This window comes from Peromyscus leucopus, chromosome 9, assembly GCF_004664715.2.
Source record: "Peromyscus leucopus breed LL Stock chromosome 9, UCI_PerLeu_2.1, whole genome shotgun sequence".
Classification (NCBI taxonomy): domain Eukaryota; kingdom Metazoa; phylum Chordata; class Mammalia; order Rodentia; family Cricetidae; genus Peromyscus; species Peromyscus leucopus.
Genome location: NC_051070.1, coordinates 93482992 through 93503856, shown reverse-complemented (window position 1 = coordinate 93503856; position 20865 = coordinate 93482992). Strand labels below are relative to the sequence as shown.

Below are 20865 nucleotides of genomic sequence, written 5' to 3'. Positions count from 1 at the left end.
TTTCATTGTGTAGCTTCCTAGATTATGTTGAATAATCCAGTAACACTACCTGAAGCTCTCTAGGTAAGAGGTCATCCAATGCACTGTCTCAATGCTTTTTCCAGAACACTGTACACAGACTTTCACCTGAGCCCTAACTGTAGAGTTAAGCTATACAAATCAGTTCCAGTGTTATTCCTTCAGTTTCCAGACACAAAACAAGTGATAACAACCCTTCCTTCAGCACTAAGGACTGAACTAGCGGCTCACACATGCTTGGCAAGTGCTCCAATGCTGAGCCTCACTCTAGCTCTTCTTTTCCCTTTTCATTTTTAAGTTTCACTCCACGGCCACACTGGACTTGCAACTCTCCTGCTTCAGCCTCCCTAACATCTGGGGCACAGGTCGGTGCTAACAGGAACAGCTACCTAAGAATTCTTACAGACTACATAAGGAAGATTTTGAAAGCCTTAACCATCAAAGCAACAGATTATAAGAAATGTGTCTATTTTAGTTTTAAAATGGAAGAGAAATGAGATTTAAATCTTGTTTCATATTGTAAAACTATCCCTATATCCCACTCATAAAACCTCCCAGTAGGAAAATGACTCTGCTCTTTTGCCAACTCAGTTTTCTGAAAGCCAAGAGTGTAGTACAGCAAACAAGAAAGTCTGATTCCTTGGCTAGAACACATACCTCTAGACCCATTTCACCCCGGGCTACTCTCCAAGCCAATGACCCAGACACTCTTCCACCAAGTTCTCCAGGTCGGGGGGTTTTGGGTGATATAAATTCAACGAGCTCCACAATTATCCTCTGGAGAAGTTCTTTTCTTCTGTTTTCTGACAATGACAGCTGCCTCTGCAATGAATGTTTAAAATCAGAGTTTAGGGGAATACAGAAGTTCACCAGTAAGCAAAATAAAAACATTAATATTTTTAGAGGTCTTGAAAGATGGAATCAATTTTATTTCCACACTACTTAGAAAATCCAAAAATATGAAAAACTTAATATTATATATTTTATTTTGAGAAATCATTTAGCACCTATTTTCAACTCTTCATGACCTGGATTACTGAGCTTTAAAATGGGAGGTAGCACCTTCTGTTCTGGTTGCAATGGACTAGCTTGTCATGTGCCAATGGCCTTGCTAAGAAAAGCTACACCCACCCACCCACATGCACACATGCAGAGTGGGGGAGGGGAGACAGATTCAGTGTATAAAATAGGAAGCTACCAAGGAGACAGGATGCAAGAAGATTTCAGTGGGGGGTGATGAACTAATGTGAAGGACCATACTGTACTCCTCTCCCCAGCCAGGGACTTGCCCGTTATTAAGCAGTATGATAAAGAGGCTGAGAAACCAGGCACAAAATGTGGGCTGAGTCTCTGAGAAGCAAGACAGAATTCCTAGCAGAGCGGAAGGCAGGGAAACCTAAGCAAATGTAAATGCTCCAGCTAGGTTCACACATTTCCAGGCCAGGGTCTCCAGAAAGATGAGTGGGACCAGACTGAGATCTTGTCATATACGTCAATCGAGAGTCAGTTAAAGGGGATTGGCTTCATTTTTCTTGCCAGGCAAAGCAAAATTTGTTGTTTTTTTAAAGTATGTCAAAACTGTGTATGTACACAAAATACTACCAAAGGGGTATAAAATGACTTTTCCATTTCAGACCCCTAGTTCTTCCCTTCTCCAGTAATCACTATAATCATTCCATACCTTATTTCAGAAATTTTCATACATACGTTTATATATATACATTTGAACACAAATACAAGTGCATCATTATTGTCAAGATACAGTTTGATAATTAAACAAGACAATTTTTGTTTCTTCAGATGGGGTCATACTGTACAGTTCAAGTTAGCCTGGAATTCACTATCTTCCTGCCTCAGCCTCCCAATGACTAGGGTTGCTAGGATTACAAGCATTTACCAACAGGCTCAGCAATGACATATTGTTTGCACATGTGTGCGTATGTGTGTGTGTGTGTGTGTGTGTGTGTGTGCCATGAAGCCACAGGTTAACGGTTAACATCAGGTATCATCCTCTATCTTTTTCCATCTTACTTTTGAGACAGGACCTCTAATGTCCCTGAATCTCACCACCATAACTAGACTAGCTGCCAGAAAGCCCTGGGACCTACCCGTGTGTACCCGCTAAGTGATGGGGTTACAGGCGCAAGCTGCCGCATCTGTAGTTTACATGGGCTCTGGGGACCTGGACCAGATCCTCGTGTGTATGCAGCGCGCACTGCCCACTGAGCCATCTCACCAGCCCACAACCACACCTTCTCATGCACACACTACAAATACTGAAATGCTGTTCTACTGAACTTTGAGAAGGAATGTGGCATTTAACATAAAACACCCATAATACTTAAATGGACTATCCGCATTTTCCATGAATAAAAAGGCACTGGCTTATTAAATAGTCTTGCTAGAAAGATGTTACTACTTTAGGGATTTCAACAAGGGCTCAGGATACAGCTAGTTTATTAAACTGTTTGCCTAGGATCCCTAAGGCCCTGGGTTCCATCCAACCCCTGCATATATAAACTTGGGTATGGCAACTAGTTAACATGGAGAGACTAAGAGACTGCAGAGTTCTCAGCACTCAATGGGACATCTATAGCACACCCCTCCCCTTGTCTTGGGGGTCACTGAAGAAGGGGGCAGAAAGACTGCAAGAGCCACTGTGGGTGACTGACTCTAAACAAAGACACAGCAGGTATCACAGCAGGGCAGTTGTACATGTAAAACTCACAGCTTGTGACAGTATGCACAAAACCTGCTGCACAAACTCAAATCTGACAAAATCTCAGCATGGAGGCAAGGAGGTGGGCATACCCACACCAGCTAAGGAGCTATTAGGATAAGCAAAATCAGTTTTCTTTAAGGGTGTGACTCCTGGCAGGCAGATCAAGCTCCAGGCAGGCCAGGCCTCATACACAAGAATATTTGCGCAGCACAAATTACACAAAAAATAGAAGAGGATATGAAGTTGGGTGGGTGGGTAGGGAGGTAGAGTGGATCTAGGAACAGTTGTGGAATGGTGAATATGATCAAAATATACTGCATGAAATTCTCAAAGAATAAAAGAAATTTTTAAGAACTAGGCATTGGTGTTGCACTTGGGGTCAATGTTACATGAGACCTTGTCTCAATAAATTATTTAAATAAAGAGTTAAAACTGGCTATTCATGATATGTAAAATTTCAAATGTCCTTTTTAAAATGATACCCATTGCATACCTGCTTATTAAGCCTATTAATGGTTTCTCGAAGTAACTCTTCTGTAACCTTGGTCCTCCTGGATATCACCTCATCATGTTTACAAGAGTATCGCCAGGTGACATCAACTACCTGGAACCAATCACAGAACACAACTATTTAACAAAATCACACTGATCCTTTATTTTCTATAAATAGCTACAATGCAACTCAGAAAAATAATACCCTTTGTTAGAATTTTAAAACCAGGGTTGAGGGTAATGCTCAATCGAAAAAAAAAAAAAAATTGCTGAGCATGGAGGATTTTAGCCATAATCCAGCACTTAGTAGACTGAGGCAGGAACACAAGTTCAAGGTCAACCTCAGCTGTCTTAGTAAAACAATGAAAATGAAAGACATTGAAGAGAATATGCTTTAATTTTTTTCAACAAAATACACCGACAAGTAAAAAGATCAAGTTTTCAGAATATTCGGGTTTCAGTTTAAAGCTGATGCCACTGCAGAATTAAACGAAGCAAACTTTGCCCTCATGATTGTATTATTCCACAGCTGATTTCTGAAAGAAAGGACAACTGAGGGAAAATGTCCAATCTTCCCAGCACACTGTGCCAGAACAATTCATTATCTAGATGCTCAAAATAAATTTCAACCAAATTAACTCCAACTGGATCAGAGTTTTACATTAAGATGTAAAACTAAAAATATAAAAGCTCTAAAAAGAAAACAAGAGAAAATTATTGCCATGAGGCAGGCAAAACTTTCTTAGATACACCATGAAAAGCAAAATCTGTAAGAGAACATGCTAAACTGGATTTATAAATTTTTTCTCTCCAAATAATTTAGAGCACACCAGGCAAATCTTTGCAACATGTAATTCTAAAAAAAAAAAAAACAAACAAAAAACACAAACCTTATATAAGAACATAAAAAGAAACTTTCAAAACTCAGAAGAGAACAAAATACACAATGGAAAAATAGGTAAAGGAGACGCAGGTTTGGAAATGAACACCTAGCATGTGGTCCTATACACTGTGCCATTGAGACAGCACACTGAGAAAGCACAACTGTGCTCTTGCTGACAGGGCTAAATTTAAAAGTAAAGCCACACTAAGCTTTGGCAAAGGTGTGGAGAAACGGGAAGTCTCATGTATTGCTGGTAAGGAAATAAAATGATGCCACTCCTAGGCAGTTATCAAAGAGAAAAAGCAAGTACATACTTGAATGTTTGTAGCAGCTTAATAAAAACTGAGCCCACCCAATGTCCATGTATAGGTACACGGATACAAACATCCCTTGATACACCCACAGCTGAAAACACTGATTACAATGAGTTATGGTATATACAAATGACATATTAAACAGCATACTGCAAATGTATGTGACCTATATGTCAAACATACTTTAAAATAATTTTATTTTTGGGATGCTTTCTCTTATGGCCTACCTCATCTTTAGAGAACGCTATGATATAGGAAAGCTTTTTGCCCCATCCTATTTCATAAAGGAGAGGCTTGTCACAGACATCTTCACACGCGTCACAGTGCAGCCACCGCTGCTGAGAAGAAGAATAGACTTCTGTCCAAACATGGTCTACTCATGTGGGGTAAGAGAAAGAAAAGGGAAATACAAGTTTATAAAACAAGAATGACTTTGATAACTGTATGTAATGATTCCTAGGGCATTTTGTGACACATACAATTGTAGAATATTTGTATCTAAATTCTTTAAAATGTACTCAGTTTAAGTCTTAGCCAAAAATAATGTGTGCTGTAACTCTAAAGCCAGCAAAGCTTTGAGCAAAGCATCAAAACTTCCAGGCTTTGAAGGAACGGATGTGACTTCTGGAACTACAATCTCTCTTGGACCCAGAAGAAGGCCTAACAGGATTTCTGGTTATTTATGGTCTATATTTAGTTTTAAAATGGAGTGTCATCAATAGGTAAATGGATAGCCAGGCTGGCTTTAATCCTCCTGCCACAACCTCTGCTGAATGCTGGGACTACAGGCATGTGACACCATACCCCACCTGAGGCTCTACATTTGATTTTGTGAGGAGACTATTAGTTGAAGGTTTCATCTGATTCTAAAATAATAGTGGAAATAAGGAAAACCCTGAAACAGAGAAAGCAACCAGACATAACAATAATTTTTTACATGTAGACCAAGTCAAATACCAAGGCTTTCTTCAGAGTGCTTGTGTAGACTGCAATATAGCCATAAAAACTACAATCCCTTAAAAAATGATTTCTACAGCACATTATTACATATGTTCCTATCCACCCAGAACAGGGCTACCATGAATGTCATGCTAAAAGATTAGAAGGATAGAGTCCAGCTCCCAGGAATAGGGTTAGCTGTGTCACAAAAATCTTATGAGCTTTGCGAATGCCTGTGAGGTTGACACTGCTGTTCTTTATAGAAGGTGTGGTGGTTTGGATAGGAATGGCCCCCACAGACTCCTGTGTGTGAATGCTTGGCCCATAGGGAGTGGCATTATTAGGAGGTGTGGCCTTGTTGGAGTAAGTGTGTCACTGTGGAGGTGGGCTACACCTGCTGTGACTCACAGTCTCCTTTTGTTACCTATGGATCAAGATGTAGAACTCTCAGCTCCTTCTTCAGCACCACGTCTGCCTGCATGCCACCATACTTCTCACCATGATGATAATAAACTGAACTTCTGAAACTGTATGCCAGCCCCAATTAAATGTTTTCCTTTATAAGGGTTGCTGTGGTCATGGTGTCTCTTCACAGCAATAAAAACTCAAACTAAGGCAGAAGCTGAATAGAAAACTTAGGCTGACGTAATACAGACAAAGGGAGGGGCTTAGGCCATAAATCTGAATTTTAAGTCTACAGAGCCCTTTTCCTATCTGACTTCTTCCTCTCTCCTACTTTTACATGCTGTACCTGTGTAATCCCACACATATCGAGCTTCAAACCCTAATGCACGGCAGCACAGCGTAAAACAATTGGCCCACTCGCCACAGCGTCCACATCTTGTTTCCAAAAGTTTCTCAGGGTTGTTATATCTGGTTTAAAAAAACAACAAAGACAACAGCTGTGATTCATGATTAAAAGCCAATTTTTAAAGAATTTATATTACGTATATCCTAAATATCAATCATGATTCTTAGTTTCTTGTTTTTTTTTTTTTGGTTTTTCGAGACAGGGTTTCTCTGTGTAGCTTTGCGCCTTTCCTGGAGCTCACTTGGTAGCCCAGGCTGGCCTCGAACTCACAGAGATCCGCCTGGCTCTGCCTCCCGCGTGCTGGGATTAAAGGCGTGCGCCACCACCGCCCGGCTTAGTTTCTTGTTTTAAAATACTGATTAAAGCATTTAGCCTATATAAGGTATTGTGCTAGTCTTTGTGAACCATGCTTAAATGGTGGAACTGTATTCAGTGACTATAGTTCTGAGCAAGGGATGAACACAACTAATTTCACTATATGCAGTCAGTTTTAGTCTTAATTAAAAATGGGTGCTACCTAGTCAAAGAAGGAAAGTACACTGATTAGCAGTATCCACACACAGCATCAGCTCAGGATCAGTAATGCAAGCCATGGAACAAAGCTAAGACATAGGTGAATGACTAGAGAGGGGAGTTTTCATCTTCAATGTTTTGAAAAATAAGATGTAGATGGACAGGTTTTCTAAAAACTGTAATTAAGACATTCAACAGTTCTCTTGCAAGAAAATTAGCTACCATGTTTAAAATGTAATTAGCTTTAAAAACTACTCAACAGGTTTTAGCTTGGGGGCAGGGCCAGGGATTTAGCTCAGTTGGTAGGGTACTTGCCTAGCATATATGAAGCCCCTGGTTTAATGCCCAGCACCAAATAAAGATGGCATGGTATTGTACAACTGCAATCCCAGCATTTAAGAGGAAGAAGGAGGAGGATTAGAAATTCAAAGTCATTTTTTGGCTGCATACAGAGTTCAAGGCCAGTCTGTGCTATGTGAGACCCTGTTTCAAACTAAACTAAACTAAACTAAACTAAAATAAAATCAAAACTAGGGCTGTGGGGATTAGGGTTTGGAGAGATGGCTCAGCGGTTAAGAACAGTTGCTGCATAAGCATAAAGACCCAAGTTTGGATCCAGTATCCATGTAAAAAGCTGGGTCTGACCATGCATACTTGAAACTCTGATAGAGACAGAAGGATATCTGAAGCTTGCTGGCCACCAGCCTAGTTCCAGTTTCTGTGAGAGACCCCATCTTAGGAGAATAAGGCAGATGATGATTGAACAGGACTTCTGACATTCTCCTCCGGCATTCACTGTGTCCCTGTGAACACACCTGTGCATGTACACACCTCGATGCCTCCTCGCCCCCCATACAATGATTTTAACTTAGTATGAATTCCAGCTTTCTTTTTACTAATGATTTTGATTAATTCTTTGGACACACTTAAAGATGCTCGCTAATTTACCAGCAAGATGTCTACAGCATTCTCCCGAAAGTTATGTATTCATAAAATTATCCTAAGAATGGAGGGCATGAGGAAGGCTCTGCTGCTGTGTGTCCAGTCCTCTAGATGGACAGAAAGTCAGCCAGGCCTGGAGGAGAAGGAAGCAGTGCCCCGAATGAGCAGGCTCTGCAGTGACAAGTTTGTGGTGTGCATGTTTTGCTTAAGCACAGTTAAATGACTTTAGAATTCTGTAACTGAGAAGAGATGTAAGTTTACATTAAGGCATAACAAAGCATTCAAACACCCTGGTCTTGGGCCAAGTCAAATGGAAGAGATCAAGAGCTATAGAGATCAAGAGCTATAGTTCAACAGTGGATCATTGCACCGCAAAACTAAGGCCCTGAGTTCTAGTTCTGGCACTATAAAAACAAAACAAAACACGACACCCCCAAAACATGTTTATTATTCCAACATTGTATAAATAACAGCTACAAGTAAAGTAGGAAAATGGTTAGAAAACAAATAAATAAATCGCATAAATATGCTAGCCAGTACCACTTCATACAATTAAAAACAAAACAAAACAAAACAAAACTGAGGGAGATTTAACTATGTATGGTCCTGTAAAGAGGCTGTGTAAAAAAACAAAAAACAAAACAACCCCCCCCCCCAAAAAAAAAAACTGGTTTTAGATAACCACTGGGTATTACATTCTTTTATGTATAATGTAGGGCTGGTCCCAAATTAGGACAGAACTGAGTCCTATAGTCCCAACAGAACAGGCTTTTTTGTACATGGGCAATGGAACTAAACTTCCTAAGTGCTGCCTATTAAGAAAATCTAACAAATGAGGCAGTGGCAGTGCATGCCTTTAATCTCAGCACTCGGGAGGCAGATCTCCATGAGTTCAAGGCCAGCCTGGTCTACAGAGTGAGTTCCAGGACAGCCAGAGCTACATAAAGATCCAGTCTGGAAAAACAAACAAACACACAAAAATCTAACAAGAGGCTTATTATAAGCTAAAAGTTGGAAAACGTGAATTAAAAAATTTTAATTTCCCAAGTATAAAATGGAGATGATTAGTCAGGCTTACTGGTACACATGTGTAATCTTGGCATGTAAGAGGATCATATTTGAGCTACACAGCAAGACTCAGTCTCAGAAAACCAAACCAATCAACCAAACAAGAAAAACAAAACAAAAATGCAGAGATTGAGACAGATAGGAAAGGTGGGGACAGGGAAAGTCCTAATTAAAACAAATTTCTGCCTTTATAAGTTACTTTTACCTCCCTATCTGATGACTAAAGACAGACAACACTGTACCACTGTTACTATTATTGTCACTGTATATCCCCATCCATAACACTTTCAGAACTTAAAATGCTATGAATATGTTTAGAAATGTATACCTTAGAATAAGAGTCAACAAACTTTGCATAAAAGGAGACAGTAAGGTCTGGTGATCAGCTTAGTTGGCAAAGTTCCTGCCTAGCATGCACAAAGCTATTAGTTTAGTCCCTAGCACTGGATAAACTGGGTACAGTGACACATGTCTGCAATCCTACCACTCAAAACAGAAGTTCTAGTTCAGCCGGGACTATACAAGACACAGACACACAGGTATTATAGACAGAGAAGACAGAGAAAAGGAGACAGTGAATATTTTGGCAGGTCTTATGGTCATCAGCTCTCAACAACTCTGCTGTAGCTTGAAAACTGTCACAGCACCAGCTAAGTCAGTATAACTGTGTTCTAACAAAACTCGAGAATGTAGATATGGCTGGGTCTAGTCTACTGGTCTTCAAGGGACACTAACCCACTCGAACATGTAGCTCTGGCAGGCCTTGCCCTTCTCCCCCATTCCCTCTGTCTTTGCTAAAAAACCGTTACCTTTTATTCTAAAGGTAGTCACCAAGGTCTATTCCCTTATTTGGCCACTTCCTTCTCCTGAGGCTGACTACCAGGTTCCAGCTATCAAAGTACTGAAATCCAGAAATCAAAAGTCCCCTTTGGCTCACCTAACTAACATGCCCAGTTAAAACTAAACTTCATCCTAACATGGGGTTTCCTATTGTACCTTTATAAACTGCCATTTCCTATGTGCCACATCTGTCTCCTCTCTATCCACAGGTAGTCTTTTGTTGTCCCCTGCCCCCTGGACAAATACCTTGTCCCCTCTCCTTTATTCCTTTCCCTTTCACACTTGTCCACGATCTCCTGTGTTTGACTCTCACTCCCTGCCCTCTCTTCCTCTGTGGCAAGTAAATCTCCTTTGTCCTGAAAAGTTGGCCTTGGGGGTCCTGAGCCCATACTTTTCCTTTTAAGTCTAGTCTGCAGACCTTGGTCCTAAAGAAATATCAAGTCCAGTGAAAATGGAGATTAAAAAGCTAATTTCATAATATATTCCTGTTAAGCATCCCACTGGAAGACCCTCCAACCTCACTTGGTAGGCACCCACCTTGGGAACCGGTTGCTCAACTGGCACGCATCACAGTAATGGTCCTCCACGTTGTTTGCACCCCACTTCAGCTCATCATCATTGGGCAGCAAGGCTTCATCTCTAGATCTAGTCTCTCCACCACATTTGCTGCACAAGATGTTATTCACCCAGCAGAAAAACTCCTCTTTAAACCAGTGCAGGAGCTCCAGTAGAAGGAAGTCCTCATCACTTACACTGGTACCTTGGAAGTTAGGAGAGAATCAGTTCATGTTTAAAGCTGAAAAAATACAAAAACTCCTATATATTTTATGCTCAAATTGGGAGAAGAAATATATGGAAGTGTAAGATGATAAAAGCTCTCACAAAGAACACGTACAGAACAATGTCAGATGCTGTGCTAAGTTTAACACAAGTAACCCGTGAGGCTTGACAGTCACAGCAGAGGGTGTGACCACTGCAGCCTCTGTGCTAACCATGCTCTTAGCAGAGCATGCTAGTGTCTCGAGGAACTAGGGTCAATTTGAAATCGACCCATAAAACACGAACGAGATAGAAAAATATGGATGACTTTGAAAAACATTTTAAAAAATGGCTACATTAGGGCTGGAGATACAGCCTTGTGGTGGAGCACCTGCTTGGTATGTGCAGGTCACCAACAAACAAAATGTTAATACTGGCCATATGAAATTTGCTACTAGGTATATACACAGATAAACATGAAACAGTAAAAAAAAATCAAAGGTGGAAATCAAAATACTAGATTTTAAAACATCACGCTGCTAGCTTTTAATTTATTTTATGTGTATAGGTGTTTTACCTACATGTATGTCTTGTGTACCGAGGCATGCCTGGTGCCCTTGGAAGCCAGAAAAGGTATCAGATTCCAGGGGACTGGACTTACAGAACGTTGTGAGCTTCCCTGTGGGTATTAGGAATCAAGTCCAGGTCCTCTGGAAGAGAAGACAATGCTCTCCCGCATCTTTATCTTTTGTTTGTTTGTTTTTGTTTTTGTTTTTCAAGACAGAGTTTCTCTGTGTAATTTTGGTGCCTGTCCTGGATCTCACTCTGTAGCCGAGGCTGGCCTCCAGCTCACCAAGATCCGCCTGGCTCTGCTTCCCGTGTGCTGGGACCAAAGGCGTGCACCACTGCCACCTGGCTTTTTTCTTTTTAATCAGTGCTTCAACTGTACAATAGAATTCACTCGTGGACATACATCCCAAAAGACATAAACACAAAACCATATCTATGGTATACAAAACTGCCCCAGCAAGTAAGCATGACACAAAATATTCTGTCTGATTTATCAATAAAGCACCACCTCCTATCATATCTATTTTTAAAAATTACATTTACTCAGCTGGGCAGTTGTGGTGCATGCCCTTGGGACCAGATCTCTGAGTTCAAGGCCAGCCTGGTGTACACAGTGAGTTTCAGGACATCTGGGCTACACTGAGAATAAAACAAATTACACTTACTCATGTGTATGAATGGTGTACCACAGTGCACCCATGTGAGGGTCAGAGGACAACCTGTGGACATTGGTTCTCTCCTCCTACAACGGTCCTCAGAGATCATAGTCAGCTTGTTATGGCTAGTGGCAAGTGGCTTAACTGACTGAGTGCCTTGCCAACCCCTCCTACCACACTAAAGATCATGGCTTCTCTGGGTATCAGGGAGACACACAAGAGGTTCTCTCCTCTCCGTGTATATATATCTTACATGTGTTTGTGTGTTTGGGGGTGTGAGTGGCACTGCATGCATATGAAGTTGAGAGGACAATTTTCAGGAGTTAGTTTTCTCCTATCATGTGGGGTCTGAGGACTAAGAAGTCATCAGGCTTGGCGGCAAACACCTTTACCCACCATGCCCAATCTTGCACATTTAATGTTTTGTTAGTAAAGAAATAAAAATATTTATGAAGAAAATACCTACTATAATGTTAAGATCTAATATATCTGATGTTAGTCACAGATGTCTGAAAGAGTAGTCTTTAACAATACTAGGAGTGAAGATATCTAAAGGGATATCTGCAAAAATTTTAAAGTCATTTAAGCCCTTTATTAACAGGTATTTGCAATGTACTTACTCTTTTAAAACCAAGTAGTAAATTTACATTAAGTTCTTAAAAATTTCAACTTGTCTAGGTATGAAGTAACTTAAAAATTTTCAAAGGTGTATTACAAAAGCAAGACTGTAAAGGTAAAACATGCTGTCATGACTAGAAGAGGTCGCTACAGACACAATGGAAAGGTTCTGTTTGACGTACTTGGCTGTCAATGCCGCTCCATCACTGCTCCTTATAAAAGAGCTGGGACACTGACACAGTACGGAGGGGATGAGTAGACTGACTTGGGGCAGTCATCCGGAACTCTGCCTCTCGGTATCTGCTGCATTTCCCTAGGATGCCTGCCAGCACTGCTATCTGCTTGTGTGAGCTAACTGCGGATACATTATACTTCTAAGGTTTAGTGCTAGGGATGGAACTCCAGGTCTCCCCCATGCTAGGTAAACACTCTACCACTGAACCACACCCCAAAGCAATTTTAACTTTTAAAAATGTATTTGTGAGTTTGGAAAGACAGAACCAATGATAAAATGGACAATGATATACATGTACATGCATGTGACATACCTAACATTTTCTTCATTTATATAACCATTTATAAGTGGACCTGTATAGTTTAAACTCATGTTGGCCAAGGGTCAACTGTACTCTATTCTCTCATAGCTTTGTCTAATATATTTCAAAAATTTAAAAGTATTGGGGGAGCACTTATAGTTCAGCAATACATAGTGTTCTCTAATGGGAAAACTTGGTGTTTTTAAAAACTGTTAATTCTCCCCAAATTAACTTGTAATTAGATAGAATCTCAAAATCATAAAAGATTTTTTCACAAAATTCTATGTACTAAATAATTTAACATGAAAAAGAAGATACACTAGATAGGCAACAGAGACTGGCAGCTTAGCTCAGTCCCGGGACCCTGGCCTGAAATGTGCAAGGCCCTGGGTTCACACCAGCACTGCAAACAAGCAGACAAACACACACAAACAAAACGGCTAGTACATTTCTCATTGAGAACCATAGTGGCATTAAGTGCTTGATGTTCAAGGGCTGACAACTGTGTCTACTAGCTACACAGCACAGGGTTATCTGTCATTCTATCCAAAGACTACTCTCATTGGTAACGACGTGCATGTTTATTAAATAACCTTGTTTTTCTTAGTTCATATATAAAGGTTTTTTAGAGGTAAATTTGTTAAACAATTTTTAATAATTAAATATCATATTACTGTAAAAAATAGCAACAAAACAAGAAAGAGTACTGAAAGACAAACTTCTTTAGTATTTTTGAGACAGGTCCTCTATATCAGTAAAAGAGAGTTTTTTAAGTGAATAAATGGTATTTAATAAAGTTGGCACTGGATGTGATAGTGCAGGCCTGTAATCCCAAGCTTTCTGAAGGCAGAGGCAAGCAGCATTCCAGGCTAGCCCAGATACACTGGAAGACAGTACCTCAAAACCAAGAAAAACACATAAATAAAAATACCAAGACAAAACTGGCATTTCAAGGAAATTCTGAGAGAATGGACTACCCATGAAGTTAAGACAAGGAGCTACCTAGATCTCTGATATTGTTAATTCATTTATTTAAGAAGTCTGCCTATCTCTAGAGTACTACAAAAGTAGGAGCTGTAAGATAGGATGTTTATAATTGGACTGGAGAAGGCGTGTGTGTGTGTGTGTGTGTGTGTGTGTGTGTGTGTGTGTGTGTGTGTGAGAATGCGCGCTACAGATATGTGCTACTACATCAGTCCTCTATGTGAATTCAGGGGGTTCAAACTCAGGAATTCATTCTTGTGTGGCAAGGACTTTACTCCTGGGCTGTCTCCACCAGCTTGGAAAGGCTTTCTTAAAGCAAGATAAGACCAATAATAAAAAACCAGCAATGGGAAAGTAGGTTACATCACATGTAGACTTCTGAACTGCAGAGGATAGATCAAATGAAGGGACAAAGAACACTGGGAGGGTAAAAGTCTAATGTGTCTAGCTGTGGTGATACTGTGTCCCCCCATATATTGTGCACTAATAAACTTATCTGGGGTCAGAGAACAAAAGAGCCACTGGATAGACACCGAGGCCAGAAAATGGTAGCACAAGCCTTTAATCCTAGCATTCTGGAGGCAGAGATCTATTTGGATCTCTGAGAGTTCAAGGCCACACTGGAAACAGCCAGGCATGGTGACACACGCCTTTAATCCCAAGAAGTGATGGCAGGAAGCAGAAAGGTATATAAGGCGTGAGGACCAGGAACTAGAGCCCTTTAAGCTTTTAGGCTTTTGAGCAGCAGTTCAGCTGAGATCCATTTGGGTGAGGACTCAGAGGCTTCCAGTTTGAGGAAAAAGGATCCGCTGAGAAGTTGGTGAGGTAAGGAAGCTGTGGCTTGTTTGGCTTCTCTGATCTTTCAGCATTCACCCCAATATCTGCTCCCATTTTTTTTATTTAATAAGACCTTTTAAGATTCATGTTACATCTAGCCAAGAAAAGCATCAATCTAGAACACAAACCTTCCTACAAATTAGTCACAATACTAATCACCGCCTTTCAACATCAGAAGTATAAATACTCTGCCCTTCTGTGAAGGAGTGGCACATGCCATTGCCAAGGAGGAGTTTGTGCAGGGACCAACAGGCAAGTTTTATGAGAGCTTCAGTGGGGGGCATTATCACAAAGAAAAGCAGACAGCAATGTCAGTGCCCATCCCTCAGGGAACTGTGGAGACTACTGCATATAACAGAGACCCCAAAACTATCAAGGAACTGAATACATGTGAGATAAATTTTCTATAACCCCCACATGAATTAAACCATTTTTACACAGAACTATTTGGAAGAATAAATTTTGCAAAACCATACCATACGGAGGGGGCAAGGACTGACTGGGAGGAAATCTTAACTTTTCCTGAATAACGTGGAAGTTTTCCAGCAGAACATTCATGACACAGTCACATTCAAAGTAAACTGAGAAATAAGAATTGTCAGCATCCTCCTCAGCCTTGTCTCTACCTGTAACAGCGTTCTCACTAGGAAAAATCCAGAGTTACGATGTCTAGCTTGCTGGAGGCTCTGGGTTCTATCCTCAGTCCTGGGGGATGTTATGGGGATGGGAGTGTAGATCATGTTACTAAAACTCTTCAATAGGTTTCTTATCTCTCAAAATAGGAAAGACGAAAATGATACAGGCCAAAAACTTAGTTTTACATCAAGAAATGATGAGCATCAGGGAAAAGAGAGATTAAGGTTTAAAAAAAATTAATTTTCCTATTCTCGTTCTAAAAAAAATAATAACAGCAACATGTTCAGTAATCACGGTATGTAGAAAAGTGAAGTGAATGGTAACACTATTGCTCTTGTCAGAAGAAATAAAACCATTTCAAAAGGTGCTGCAGTGTATGTGCATGAGTAGTATTTTGAAGACAGATTATTAAAAATATTTATTATAAGTAGGGCAGCCACTTTCCCCCAAATTATAAAGTGCCCTAAAAAGCATAGTACTGAACTATTGTTGTTGTTATTTTACTCTTTTTTGGGGGACCCACAACCCAGCTCCCAAATGAATCAATCACACATGGAGGCTTATACTTATGAATGCCTGGCCTTAGCTTGGCTTAGTTTCTAGCCAGCTTTCCTTAAATTATCCTGTCTGTCTTTTGCCTCTGGGCTTTTCCCATTCTCTTACTTCTGTAACTCTTACTCTTATTCCGTGGCTTCTGTGTGTGTAGCTGGGTGGCTGGCCCCTGGGTCCTCCTCCTCTGGCTGCTCCATCTTAGCTCCCTCCTCCCAGAGTTTTCCTGCTATATATATTCTTTGCCTGCCAGCCCCTGCCTATCCTTTCCCCTAATCTGCTATTGGCCAGTTCTTTATTAGACCATCAGGTGTTTTAGGCAGGCACAGTAACATACTTCACAGAATTAAACAAATGCAACATAAACAAAAGTAACACACCTTAAAATAATATTCTACTACACTGAACAATAAGATAATTGGATAAAAATCAATTATATAAAAAGGCAAAAACCCTATAGTTAACAAAAAATTAACAACTAAAATCCTGACACCATTCATGTTAACAAATGATTATAAAGGTCAAAACCATTTTTGAGGTTGTTTAAGTGTACTAACTCATTTATTCTTTAAATCATTCTTATTTCCAAATGAAGAAACTGAGTTAGAGAGGTTGCACAGTGTAAGTAGCAACCTGAGCTTATACAAACACAACTGTTATGAAATTATTCTGCACCAATAAATGATATATAATAAAAAAAGTGAACTTGTGTCTACCTTTAGGGATTAATTTTGCTAGATTCACTACAGCCAGACATAGTAAACATGCCTGCAATCCCCACACTTGGGAGGCAGAGGCAGTAAGATCATGAAGTCAGTGTCAGCTTGAGCTATACACTGAGACCCTACTTTACAAACTAAAAACAGTGGTGTAGTTCCATGGTAGATCACTTGTCTAACATATGCAAGACACTTGGTTCAATCTGTAGCATTGTAAAAAGACAATACAAAACATAAAGTACCATTTAATATTTACTGTATAGTCCATAAAGTTCTACCTTACCCACCAACATTCACATACCAATATTAAAATGAAAATGCATATTCAAGTTAAAGTTATTTTTAAGAGAAATGTTAAATAAACATTTGTTCAAGGAAGATGTACAAATGCCCTTAAAAGATGTTAGACATTATTGGAAAGGCAAACCAAAACTAAAATGAGATGCTATCTCACCTCTATTAACATAGTTATTATAGAAATGCATATAAATATATATTTATATAATATATACATATAGTAAAGTATATATATACATACAGATACACACACACACACACACACACATATTAGTTGCTGGTAAAGACAAAGTGAAATCCTGTGCACTGCTGATAGGAAGGCAAAATAGTACAGGCACTGAGAAAAAGTTTGGTGATTCCTCAAAACAAAATTAGAATTAGAATATTAGCATTCTTGGGTTAAAACACCAAATCATTAAAACCAGGTCTCAAAGAGGCTATCTGTTCACTCATGTTCACAGAGGCACAAGAGCTAAACAAGAAAGCAATACAAGTGTCCACTAACAGATAACTAGACAGGCAGGACATGGATGTTCACACAACATAGGACGATTCTGCAGTATGTTTTAACACAAACGAGTCCTAGGGAAACTACAGTAAACCAAATAAGCTGACCACAAAATACTTCAATGCAACAGTGCAGTCAAAATCTGAGCCAGAGTAGAACAGTGATTGCCGGCAGCTGGGGGTAGGGAAGGGCAGAATATAACCATTTAATGGGCAGACTTTCCATTTTATATGACAAAAAGAAAGGATGGTGATGAAGATTATGTGCCAGCATAAAGTACTAAATAGTAAGGAACTGCATGATTAAAAGGGTAGGATGGGAAGTTTTCTACATTACTGTTACCACAATATAATTTTTAAAAAACAAAGATATGTCCATTATTATTATAGTTTAAAAAATCTATATATGTATCAATTATCTATTTACAGTGTATACACATAGCTAAAGGCACTACTATTTAGCAATGATGCACAATTAGCAACAAACCATTATGGAAGCCACTACCTTTATCTAATTTTCTAGCTTTGAATAACTTTTCTTGAGATTTTCTTTTTAGTTCACTGACTGGGATACACGTCAATGCTTTCTCCTGAAGGACAGGATTTTCATAGAGCTGCACATGCTGAATGTTGGACTGAAGAACTTTTAAGAAGGTTGAATCACCAACAACCTAAGGAAAAAACACTAAAATTAGCTTTTTTACAATGCTACAAAAATAGTATAATAAAACCACTGTGGTTCTATGATTTCATAGATACCATATGGAGTCAACAAAAAACAATTAGATGGATACCTTTATAATATTAGTATTAAGAGATAAGCTACATTTGTGTCAGTCTATTTTCCACTGTGTATACACTGCTGAGGACATACATTGCTGTTGAATTCCTAGTCACATGTTCTGATCAAGACAGTGCTCTGAGCAACACATTGATAACCCTTTCAACTACAAACCCTTATAACATACAGAATTACAAAGAAGACATGATTTTATGAGATCAAGAATGTCAATACGTATCTAAGAGGAAAGGCGTATGCATGGGCTAAGGAAAGAACACAAAACAGCATGCCCACCCGCCAAAGTGTTGACAGAAAGTGGAAAAGTTTCCAAAATTCCTGTGTGAGGAGGCAGAGGACTAGAAAGCAGGGAGGAAGTGGCTGGGCAGAGTCTGCAGGAAGATGGTGTTTCTCCCTGCTTGTAATCTCATCACCAAAGAAGCCTGCCTCTTGCAGCAGCAGTACATACTCAGAGTTCCAAAAGACGGGTTAGTCATCAAGTCCATACCATGTGCCTCCAGTATACCCAAGGTAGCCTGTCTTGCCCTCACTACAGATGCTGGAAGAAAATGCAGCTGGCAGGCTCCTAGGCTCTGCCAGGTGTGGAGGGGCCTGTAAAACTGGCATGAGCCACGAGGGAAAAAATGTATTAGAATTAGTCCCAGAAAAGCAAATCATACAGCAACAATGGAAAACACAGCAGAGTCCGAAAAGAAGCATGTCTTCCAAGACTAGAGTACATATCATACAGATATTCCTCCAATGGGGTTATAGTCTGGAAAACCTATCACAAGTTGACAGTATCCTGAATGAAAAAGCATTTAGTCCCCCTATTGCACCACAGCTTAGTGATGCGGTACTCTGTGGGCCTCAGGATGCTGAGGCTAGGGGAGCTGCAGCTGACTGCTTTGTCTATTACTGCTACAGAGTGTCTGCTATGTATCTACAGTCCAGGAAAACACTCAACTCAAATGTCACGGGTGGTTTCTACTGGATGTGTACTGCATTTCTTTCTGTAAAGTAGAAAACTCAAGCCAAATTTGGAAGTTGAACACTGTAATGTGGGAAACATCTGTATTCAAAAGGCTCTATTACAGATGTTAGGAATAAAAATTTAAACATTGAAATAAAGAAGGCACTGGTATAATCAAACAACAGAATATATGTATCAAAGAAAGATCAGAAGACTAAGTAAGACATTTTCTAAGAGTAAGGCATAAAAAAACCCAGACACTCAAATCAGAAAGTTTCTAAATCTAGCAGAAATTCTAGAAAAGAATACAAGCAACAGAAAAAAGAAACATCTTAAAGAAATAAAAGCAGCAAATTTCACATAGCTGAAAAACTAGGATGAATGGAAAACAAAGTGAAATAGACTACACCACTGCACAGCAGTAGCAGTAAGTAAAAAACCAAAATCCTAAAGGCCTTTAAACAGTAAGGAAAATTAAGTATGTATGGGGTGGGGGTGGGGAGAGTCTGGTGTCAGAAATCTTACTGAAAACAGATGAAGCACATGTTTTGAAATTCTGATGAAAAAATTCGTAGGTACATGGAATTTATACCCAACCAAACTAATCGTGTAGAAGGGTAAAATTAACATATTTTATAAAATATCACAACACAGAAAGCATTAATCAGGAGGCAGGTGCTATGTAACAAGATCCTACCTCCAACATAACAGGGGAGAAAGACAAAAGTTGCAAGCGCAATCATAATAAATGTGACTGGATCAGCAAATCCTCACCAAATATAGTACGCCAGGCATTGTATTAGGCACTAGGATACATGCACAAGAAACAGTAGTCAAGTCCAATGGCACAGGCCTGCATCCCAACTACTGCAGAGGTTCAGGTCAGAGAACTGTTAGGTTCAAGGCCAGCCTGGACAACTAAGTGAGACTGTCTCAAAAATTTTAAAAGATAAAAAGAGAGTTGGGGACATAGAGTTCAGTGGTATAGCACTCACATAGCATGCATGAGGCCTAGGTATAACCTTCAGTGTTGCAAAAAAGAAAAAAGGGGAGGGAGGAAGAGGAAGATGAGAAAGAAGAGGAAAGATAAGAGAAAGGAAAAATGAAGGTAGGAAAGAAAAAAAGAATCACATATTCAGAGATCCACCATAGCGAATCAATAAATATTTGTCTGTGAATGAATTAGAAAATTCACTGGAAAAATTAAGACTGATACAAAGAAGGCCACTGTCCTCGAAGATCAAGTAGCTTATGGGCATACAGGAACCCGACGATGCTTACTGATCGTCTATTTACTAGGATATTAGGAATATATAAGTTAAACAATTTATTCTCAAGTACCAAAGAAGGCTGGGGATGTAGCTCAGTTGATGCAGTGCTTGTCTAGCATATATCAAACTGGGTGTAGTGATATACGTCTGTAATCTCAGTAGTCAAGAAGACAAGGAGTTCAAGGCAATCCTTGGCTACATAGTGACTTCCAGGTCAGCATGGGATATATAAAAACCCTATCCAGCCGGGTGGTGGTGGCGGCGCACGTCTTTAATCCCAGCACTCGGGAGGCAGAGTCAGGCCGATCTCTGTGAGTTCGAGGCCAGCCTGGGCTACCAAGTGAGTCCCAGGAAAGGCGCAAAGCTACACAGAGAAACCCTGTCTCGAAAAACCAAAAAAAAAAAAACCAAAAAACCCTATCCAAAAAAAGTATGATAGAGTTATAAATCACACAAAGAGAATGAAATGAGATTTTACAACTAAGGTTCTAAAATAAGACCTTCCTGAAGATGTGGTAAAATGTGAAGTTAAGCTTGGCAAAGGGGAATGGAAAATGGTCACTCCAGTTGGAAGGTGTGATAGTTAACTTTATCAGTTGGACACAACCTAGACTCACCTGGGAAGTGTCTCAA

The 20865-nt window shown here is 39.7% G+C and overlaps 1 protein-coding gene across 2 annotated transcripts in view; it reads right to left on the bottom strand.

Moving 5' to 3' along the window:
• Positions 1 to 20865, bottom strand: part of Ngly1 (N-glycanase 1) — a 58889-nt gene that overhangs the window by 14525 nt on the left and 23499 nt on the right. For both annotated transcript variants that reach the window (XM_028875668.2, XM_028875669.2), the window contains exons 4-9: positions 17716 to 17881; positions 10080 to 10302; positions 6120 to 6241; positions 4657 to 4802; positions 3234 to 3344; positions 676 to 840 (exon numbers count right to left, since the gene is read on the bottom strand). In XM_028875668.2, coding sequence (XP_028731501.1) covers positions 676 to 840; positions 3234 to 3344; positions 4657 to 4802; positions 6120 to 6241; positions 10080 to 10302; positions 17716 to 17881 — 933 coding nt within the window. The remainder of the gene's footprint in view (positions 1 to 675; positions 841 to 3233; positions 3345 to 4656; positions 4803 to 6119; positions 6242 to 10079; positions 10303 to 17715; positions 17882 to 20865) is intronic.